Below are 10,177 nucleotides of genomic sequence, written 5' to 3'. Positions count from 1 at the left end.
TGTGTCTCTTCAAAAAAGAAAGAAAAAGAAATCTAAATATTTAGGGCTTCTATTTATTGTGGTATAGTAAAACAATCCGTGTATGGTTCGTTCTTTGATTATTTGGTTTCAAAAACAATGTATCACTACAACCCGTTCTCACTCCCCGAATTATCACATATGGCATGGTCAAAGGCCTATGGACGTTTGTAACGCACCGGGACCCCTATAGCGTCACAGGTCAACGCAGTGGGGGAAGCCTGTAGCGTCAGTTTATGACAGTAAAGGCAGGTATATGATATTTAACAGAAAAGAGTAAGAGTAAGACTGTGGTTGGGGTGAATGGACAGCCAGAACCAGGAAACCGGTGTTCGTGTACAGTGTGAAACAAAAAGTCAATATTACATATTTAAGCTATTTATTTTGTAGCATGTCTACTTATGATTTTAATAAACTTATGAAATTAATACAAATTATGAATTTTAATATTCAGAGAATAAAATATCAAACTTCTTAGGGCGTTGCTGGGAGAAGGAGCACACTGAGTGCGTGCCGAAGTGCAGGTGAAGAGGGCAAGAGGACAAGAGCGAAAAAAGGACAAGAGGGTGAGCGAGCATGGGTCGCTGCTTTTGTTTGTTGGGCCGTGGTTCCCAGAGGGCAGTCCTTTGTTACCTTGAGGGAGGGCTTTGTTTCCGGTTTCCTGAGAGACTGTCTTCTTAACTTTTGATATGTCTATTCTAAAATCTATTTGCGCGTAGTCTAATCAAATATCTTCCTACAATCAAACCTTAATTGTCAAACGGGTATACCGTTCTTAGTTTTAAGCATTTGATAAAAAAGAAAACAATTGTCAGTAGTTAGACCTTAAAGAGGTGGTATTATGCTTTTTGGCTTTTTCCCTCTCCTTTATTGAGTTATATATCTTTTTTGTGCATGTAACAGGTTTGCAAAGTGAAAAAGCCCAAAGTCCAGCCCAAAGGGAGTTCCCATCTCCCACAGAAAACTCTGCTCTGAACTGAAAACAGCTCGTTTGTAGTCCAGCCCTTCACTTCCTTTACTTGTGACGTCACAATAAAAACGTCATAAAGCTTGCCAAGCGGCTAGGGGGGTCAGGCACGCCCTCAAACCAAGCTAGTCTGAGCGGAGGCCCTTTGGCTCGACTCGCCTTTGTTTGGGTTTCCATTGTAGAAATGTTGCACCTGTACCTGCTTCCAGGTACTTTTCACCTCCATTGAGGTTCCAAGCGAGCTGAGGGATACTAAAATGTAACTGGAAAAAACATGACAGACTGCTGATTGGTCAGAGAGAATATTCACTATTCACTGCATCATCTTTACCTGCACCAGACAGAGGCCAGCAACAGAAAGTTTTACAGTTTTTGAATGGAATTTCATCACTAAATCCACTTCTGAGAAGTTTTGAGGTGAGAAATCAGCTGTGTAGATTTCGAATATTGTGTGTGATGGCGGAACAAAAATGCTTGAATATTTTCGGAGTTGAGGAGCTCCGCAAGTGGCTGCAGGGGAAGCCTGCGCCAACCCGCGGGAAGAGTGTGTGAGGCCGGCCAGCCGCCCGCTCACGGAGCCCTCTGCTCCCGCCGTCACACAGACCGCTGCAGCAACAACGGCAGAGGAAAACACAGCTGGAAGGTTTTCATACCGCTTATCTGTCTTTACATTCTGAGTTTTAACATTTTAACCGTAGATATATTTTAAGAGTTGGTGTGTGTGTTGCATTGAACATTACGTCGCGGCAGTTGTGTGTGGCGTCGCTATGACAACAAGCTACGTACTATCTCTGGGTACTGTCTGCAATGGAAAACGGAGCAGGGCCAAGTAGAGTCGAGTCTATCGATTTGCGCTATGGTAGCCTTTTTCGGCAAGGCAGCATAGGTCATCAGAACACCGGCAACAGTTCAACGTTTAGTCCTCATGGTAAGATGTGGAACAATGATGTTGTGGACTTGTGAGTAACTTATACCATCTGCTAGGTTACGGTCGCAGTCGGAAGCGGCTTTGATTTGGATCACACTACCTTGTTTCTTACGACCCGCCCTTCTCTGCTTCTGATTGGCTAGTAGTCCTTACCTGGGAACTGCGCATGTGCAACTCCCAACAAAGATTTTGTACAAGTAAGATGCATCACTCTGAAAATAATCTAAAAAAATAATCTAAATAAGATTTTGAACCTGAAAATGAGTATAATACCATCTCTTTAAGGTTAGCATTTCCTAGGAATCATATCAGATGAGAGGAACATAACTAGCTTCCTGGATAAGATTGGTTGTTACACATTCTTACTTAGAATATAAGCAAGATACACGAATGGCATCAGATTATGGACAGGTAAATACAGAGTGACATTTATGCATTAAAACGGCATTTCAGAACAATGGCATGTAATACTTATTTTGTCCAATTGGGGGAGCTCTGGTTACATGAAGAAAGCATTGATTATTCCTAAAACAGTCCTTTGCCCAAGAGCTGGGAAATTTAGTTATTTAACATTAAATTCGAGCTGGAAAGTTAATCGAGTAGTATAGGATAACATTTCTTTATCATATCATTTCTAAAGGAAGTGTCAGAAAGTGTTGAGAACAAAGCATTGGTTACAACATAAAAGGAAGAAGTGTCAGGGATCATTGCTGAAAATTAGAACACTGCAAAATTAACTTATTTAGATTCTTTTCAACAACAATATCAACAACAACATGGTAAAATAACTACTCAAATGGAGTGGAGAGACCTGTTAAGGAACTTAAAGATTATTTAATTAAACAAGGTAATACTTTGAGTTTTGAGGAGCGTACTACTTGTTTACACAAAGAAATTCAGGGCTGAAGAAGAGAATATCCTTTGATGTGAGATAATTAAACAAAGAGGGAGGTCAGTTGCCATGGTTACATGTGTGGGGGGCAGTTTAGGGTTTCCTGCCCTCTCTTAAAAATAGTTCTGATAGGCTGTTCAGGAGAAAGCAAATTTCTGGTTAGTGTTTCTTTGTCATTTTAACAGTCAGGCACTGAGCCTTGTCTTGGCTGCTGCCAAAGGTGGCAAGTTTTACGATCGAACTGCCCAGAAACAGCACTCAGGGAAAGCAAACCTTTCAACCCCTCCTTTGGTCGCTTCAGCTGTCTGTTGGGGGTTGATATCTCAAACCCCCTCCTTTTCTTTCTCTCAGGGAGAAATTTATTTGATATAAAATGCACAAATCCAGCTGGTTCCCTGAGCTATCTAAGAAAATACCCAAATATGTTTATCAATGTTTTTTTCTCGAGGCTATGGCCAGCGTCCGAACTACGGGGGAGCCGGGGCGAGCTTGGCTCCTCTTAATAAGACAAAATCGCCCCTGAAAACATGATTTGTGATAATCCATGTGTTCCTGCAGTTGGAGGCTCTCAACAGCGCTGCACAACTTTCTAAATTCTTCCATCTCACGATGAAAATAAAGGTCAGGTTGAAACTGTGTAGAGAGGCTGAATGAAAATTACCCGAACCTTTTAATCTGTCTATGATTTGTTAATATACAGCTTGCCGATGTTTACTGTGTACCATTGGATGTACTGACAACTATCATTGAATTCATTTTAAACTGACAAAATCTTAAAAAACGGAGAATTCTCAGGAAAGTGTTCCTGTTCCAGTTGCTAGTGAGTAAAAAGCTGAACGTTGAGCCAATAGCAGCCTCCGGTACTGCAGCTCTATAACATTGTCCTGTTTTTGTAACTAAAAACCCACTTATGTTGATGTTCAAGCTCATCTTAATTACATTTAATCGGGCACCGCCATCACCCAAGTCTTTCTGCTGCAGGTTTATCAAGTGTAACACACAAAGCTACACAAATCAGACACAATATGTGTATGGTTCATTCTTTGATTATTTCATTTCAAAACCAAATCAGAAAAAACAAAAAAACAAGTCGTTTTTGTGGGGTTTTCTGTTTTAAAACCAAAACGAAAAATAATTGATTTTGATATTTAATTTGTCCGTTTAGTGTTAAAGGTTCAGTGTGTAACACTTAGTGGCATCTAGTGGCGAGCGTTGTGAATTGCAACCATCTATCCAGTCTACCACTGCCCCCTAACATTTCAAAGAGCGTAGGACAGCTACGGTGGCTGACAACAGGACAAAAGGTGTCTCTTCTGAGACAGGTCAAGAAATGAGGTTTAGGTATATTTACTAAGAAATTATATTTACTTAATTATTCAGTAAAACCGTATGTTATTGTGACTTGGCCACTGACAGATAACATGAAAAATGTAAGCAAAGAGTGTGAAACACTGTCACTGTTTCTGCACCACAGTCCATTATAAACCACATAATAGATAAAGTTTACAACGGTTATTGTTATTGACAACGGAAACACAATAATTCTCTCTTTGATTATGGAATCTCGCCAAAACTGCCAAATATCTGGCCCGCTGCCAGATTATGGTGCTTTGATAGCGGCAAAAAATATAAATAAATAAATACTTTGATAGCGTTGCTGAAACAGATCTCAGTCATGGCAGCAACAGTCACTCACATGCTCTTTAGTGGTTTTGCCTGTAAAATAAAAGCGCGAGAAGCTTGTTTACTGTAATGCAGTATTGGAGTTGAAAAATTCTGAACGACATTAAAAGAGTCTGCTGCCTTCTTGACACACCTCTGAAAGAACCGTCAGAAAATGTGATTCCCCTAAATGTCCTCTGCCTGGAGATACTGGGGAAATGAAAAAGCATCTGTAGGTTGATGGTTGTGGATCAAACACTGAAAAGAAAAGTGTAGCACATGCTGTGATCTGACTTATATTCTCATCAACCATCTAATGGTTGAAAACACTGATGTAGTTTAGACTTTAATTATCCTACTTACCTCTAGACATAATGACAGGCTCTCTCTAAACAATCTATAGTCGATAAAGAAACGTTGCATTGGTATATTAGAAAATTGATTGAAATGTATCAAATAACAAAAATTTATTGGCAAGAAGAATGACTGCATGACAAAGCACTGTGTCACAAATTCAGAAGAGATATAATTTTTTATATTAAAAATTGTAAGTATTGAATGGATAATGACACATTAGGGTCCTGTACATAATGACATTTGTACATTTATCCATTTAGATAGCGAGACGGTTACGATGTGATTACAAACTAGTGAAAGGAGAAACATCTTGGCTTTCACAAAAGAGTGCAGCAGACCATCACATGGCCTCAAACACACTTTTATTGTCTACAACTGTCAGTGGCTAAAACTGGACCATGTTGTGCAGCGGAGGCTTAGCTCTGGCCTATTGTGTGTTTATGTTGTTCCACAGAGAGCATCCTAGTGGGGTTCGAGTCGGCCTCCATAACAGCAACCTGCTGCTGAGGAGCTGCACAGTCCGCAACACTGATACCATAGTGGGCATTGTGGTCTACGCAGGTAAGAGCACAGCATCACTTACAAAACATCTGATTTAAGGCAATGACATTGGCTTGCTCACACCTCTATTGTGCTTTGTTTCAGTTCAGATGAACTGTGGTGTTTCTTCCCTTTTATGTGGTTCATTTATGCTGATATGAAAACTGTCAATCAAACTTATGTCAAGATCAAGATAAACTTTTTTGTCCCTTAAGGAAAATTTGTCTTGGGAAGCAGTACCACACAAGGCTGAGGTAACAGACATGAATACAGTCTATTCTATACATATTGCACAAGTAGATAGACAGTGCCACATATTGGTAATTGTTGACTGAAATCAGTTGAAATTAGGAGTAATGCTCAGAACAACAGAGATAAACTCTAAGTGATTCTGTGCAATTGCACTAAATGCAAATACAATCAAGGACAATTAAGCAATAACAATAAAATAGCAACAAACACAGGTTATAAATAAGTAAATAAATAAAGAAATTAGGGCTGAGCATGTTAACGCGTTATCGCGTTAACGCATAAATTAATCAACACCGACAATTTTTTTATCGTGTGTTAACGCAGTTTTTTTTTTTATTATTATTTTGAAAGTCTGTTGCTCACTGGCTCTGAATACACATAGGCCTACAGTCAAACCATGGGTCACAGGAGAGGTGGGATGTTGATCAACCTGCAAATAACCCTCCCAAACAAGCAGTGGAGAGAGGCCTCGGCAGGTTCTCTCAGGTGAACAGAAAGGCAGACAGCGCTCCGTGAGTGAACGGCAGGCGCTCTATGAATGGTAACCATGGCAACGGCTTCTATGTGCTACACAGCTTTAACCTCTTAACTTAAATTAAAATTATACATAGGCTAACTTTACCTGATAGGCCTGCATTTAGTTTTGCAGGGATACTCTGCCATGTGAATTCCCTCCTGTTGATGTACTGATAACTATTTAGATTCTGGAAACTCACAAACAGCGAGGATCAGTCTCTCTTCCAATGATTTATGCTGCGTGTCGCGTACAAAAAGTTCAAGACAATTCAACTTCAGCAGCAGGCGGGCGTGTGCGTGAGGCAAGTACGACCGCGACAGTTTCACGGGAACGCACCCAGTACACCTTGTGCTCGATCACTTCACCTCACTGTAACAGGGAAACTTGCTACTGAACACAGACTGTTTCTGCTGCTCCCTGATAAAAGAAAAATGTTTCTGCTGATACCTGCTCAGAAAAAGAACAAGAAAACTGCACTCTGATGGTAACTTGTTTTAACAAGCTAGATAAAAGGGATTGCCCTGACAGTGGCAAATAGCTTTGGTTTAATATTTGATTTGATTACATTGATGTTTAAGTTGAGATTTACAAGAAATATTTTATTGCTACTGTGTAAAGGGAATACTGCTGGTAAAAAGGACCTTATTTGTTTAAAGTGTTTGCAAACCACGTTATTGCACTTTTGTGTATATAGCAGTGCATTTAAATCAAAAGTGCGCAATACAGTGCTTTAGAATTCAATATTCAATTTTGTGCTTAACAATGCGATTAATTTTTAAAAATGTACCAATGTAAGAACATGGTAGATAGAATTTGCAAACTCATTTCAAACAGATAAAATAGTAAACAATGCTAAGAATATAAAGAGCTTCAAGGCAGTCGTTTTGAGCAGATTGTTTGTTAAGGAGAGCTATCAAAGTAGGGATGAACAATAGCTCACAGATGTTACTATTACATCTGCTAGCTCTATAGTGTTTCCCTAAAGGTAATATTTCAAGTGGGAACGGTTCTTCAGAATTTTTTGTGCCTGGGAGACTACAATTTTATCAAATATGATTTACACTGGATAGTGAACGTGCCAAACCAGGATGCCATTCCATATCTGATCAGACTTTCCAGCAGATTGTTGTAAAATAGAGTCATGATCTTAGTGCTACGCCCAAACAATGCGGGAAAAATGCAGTCTTTGGGCCAGTTTGGCACACAAGTAATCAACATGCACATTTCCTTTCAACAAGCTGTCTAATTGTATACCCAAGTGCTTGTAAGAAGTCACCCGTTCATTTTCTCTGTCACCGATGACTACTGTGTCGTGGGCTCTCACTTCCCCATCATGTCTTTCTTTTTTGTGTTGTTGAGGATGAGATGACGCCACTCACACCAGGCCTTAAAGGTGTCACTGTAATATGTTGAAGAGGAGTTACCAACGTAGAATACAGTGTGAACAAGATGGGAGAGCTGACAGCTCCTTGAGCTACCCCTGTATTACAGTATTTTGCCTTGGAGAGTGTACCTTCACTTGTTATAACCTGTTTGTTAAAAGAGAATAAAACTATTTAATAATTAGAGGATTAACTTGCATGTCAATAAGCCTCTGAACAAGCAAGTGATGACGGACAGTGTCAAAGCTGAACTAAAATCACATCCAACACAGTCTTACGTTGGAGCTTGCTGGACTTGAGCGTAGATCTGTACATGGGTATGAGATGGATAGTCGAGTGGTCAGAGTTGGAGAGAGGAGGAAGTGACTTGGCTTTATATGCACTTTTTATGTTTGCAAAACATTTGTCCAAAACCTTATTATAACGTGTCACATTTAACATATTGAAGAAATCCCAGTAGAGCAGTCTCAAGATGACAGTGGTTGAAATCCCTGAGTATGAAGATAGGTGCCCCTGGAGTAAGATGGATTGGTTGGTTATGCACATATTCAACTAGGGGATTTTAGGCATCATAAATTATAATATTACCTCTATAACTCTTGGTAAATAGAAATGTCTCACAGTCAGACAAAGTACTTCTAGATCCAGGTCACATAAAGTTTCCCTGATTGCGGGTTTTTTACACCACTTATCTCTCACATAAACACAAATAACTCCTCTTTCCTGAAGAGGCCTCTCTGTCCGCTCATACACATGAGAAGCCCTCTAGCTAAAGCATGTTGTCCTGTATGATCCTTATGGAGCCATGACTCAGTTAAGACCATGATGCACGTCTGTTTAGTCGTAGCTCTTCCATTTTATTCCCTGCAGCAGGGGACGTCCTCTGATAGATGATTTGATGGCTTGTCCCCTTTCTGCTGAGAGCAAGCAGGATCTCCTGGAGAAGACTCGGTGCACTCATTCATACTACAAGTTAACGCGATGTAGCACCACAGTGCAACCTATTGAGCCTAATCACTAATAGGGATAGCTTCCAAATACTTAGATCAAAGAACGCCACAACACTGCCCATACATACTTCAAAACAATAAAAACAGACAAATAAGAAGTTACAGCAGTGGCAGCAGCAGTACTAGAGCCCCTGTCGCCAGCAGAGAAGCGCCAGAAAGAACTGTCTCTCCAAACCAAACCACAGCTGGTCATAACAGCTGCGGATTAAACAGACCACCTGAAGAGGTGGGTCTTGGTCTGGGTCCAAGTTTGTGGTGTAAAAACGAAGCAGACCAGCCACAGGACTGTATGATGTGATTTTAGCTAAACAGCTATTAAATTTATATTCTTTATATTCCATGAACTGTCAAAAATTTATGATTGAACTGTTTAAGCAATCTACAGTATACAGTATTTATGCAAGATAATTTGCTAACTATGATAACACATTTGCATGTCAGCGTGTAATTGGAGGGATTTTCCCTGCTTCATCAAAATCTGTTCAATTTTCAAACAGACATGTGTTGTGCCGTTGAGATCATACAGTACGTATCTTCACTGTAATGTTCCTAGTGTCTAGTTCCAGTTTTGATTAATAATGTTCATGATCAGTTATCGGTTGTTGAGTTCTTTATGACACCAGAGAAGATCAATAATAACATCAGGTTCAGTAAAGTGCAGCATGATCTGCTGTTAGTCACCAGAATTTGACTTCTTCACTTTCATGGTTCATATAGCCTGATGTGGGATGACATCACTAAAACTGTCCAATGAGTCCACTCTACTTGTTAATTGAGATTTGCGACGTGTGTGTGTCGGCCCCTCAGCAAGTCTTACCTACAGTTATCCATAACACCCTTCTCTGTGTAGGTTTGCAAAGACATTTATGTGTTCTTTATAAATAGAATAGTTCATACTATGAGTTCATAACAATGAATATACTGTATGTAGTGATACTACTTTACTTACTTATTAATTTACATTACTCATTACTACCCAGTTTTAAAGACCTGGGAAACTTTGGGAATTAATTAACTCAATTATTTACTGTCAATCTCAATATCTGAATGGTAAATTCTAAATGCAGGGATTTGAATTCTAATAAAATATTACACACGACAGCACTTATTAAAGCTAAGCTGAATACAGGTGAAAGAAGGGAAATAATGTTAATATGAATGACAATAATATGCAAGAAATGAAGGTTGAACGGAAGTAAACAAACAGGATTAAATGATAAACAGGTACTATACAGTTTGGCAAAAATGGAAGGTGTGGTGGCTTTAAATTATTTGGAGAATGGAGGACAGATTCTGCCAGATTTAAAAATAGATACAGAAAAAAATTAATGCTCAATAAATAAATAAGCATAATAAAAATAGATACAGAAAAAAATTAATGCTCAATAAATAAATAAGCATCTGATTAAATGCACAAAAAAAATACAGTAAAAGTAATTAAATTATACAATTAGACATAAATGTATAGCCTATCAGTGTTTCCCCTATATGCATTCAGGAGCGGCGGTGCACCACTGCTGAAAAATAACCGCCACTACTAAAATTTCACACAGTCATTAATGCGCTACTAAGTTTCACTCACACACTGTGCGAGCACGGTAACACTCATCACTTGGCTCGCTTCCTCTCCTTATTCATCAAAATGTAAATGC

General features: G+C 39.3%; 1 protein-coding gene across 1 annotated transcript in view; it reads left to right on the top strand.

Moving 5' to 3' along the window:
- The window catches only part of LOC123978513 (phospholipid-transporting ATPase VD-like), a 54,381-nt gene that overhangs the window by 28,139 nt on the left and 16,065 nt on the right, over positions 1-10,177 (top strand). Inside the window, exon 6 of the mRNA XM_046061751.1 lies at positions 5,279-5,385. Coding sequence (XP_045917707.1) covers positions 5,279-5,385 — 107 coding nt within the window. The remainder of the gene's footprint in view (positions 1-5,278; positions 5,386-10,177) is intronic.

Source organism: Micropterus dolomieu, linkage group LG11 (assembly GCF_021292245.1).
Source record: "Micropterus dolomieu isolate WLL.071019.BEF.003 ecotype Adirondacks linkage group LG11, ASM2129224v1, whole genome shotgun sequence".
Taxonomy (NCBI): Eukaryota; Metazoa; Chordata; class Actinopteri; order Centrarchiformes; family Centrarchidae; genus Micropterus; species Micropterus dolomieu.
This window is presented reverse-complemented; position numbering and strand designations above follow the sequence as displayed.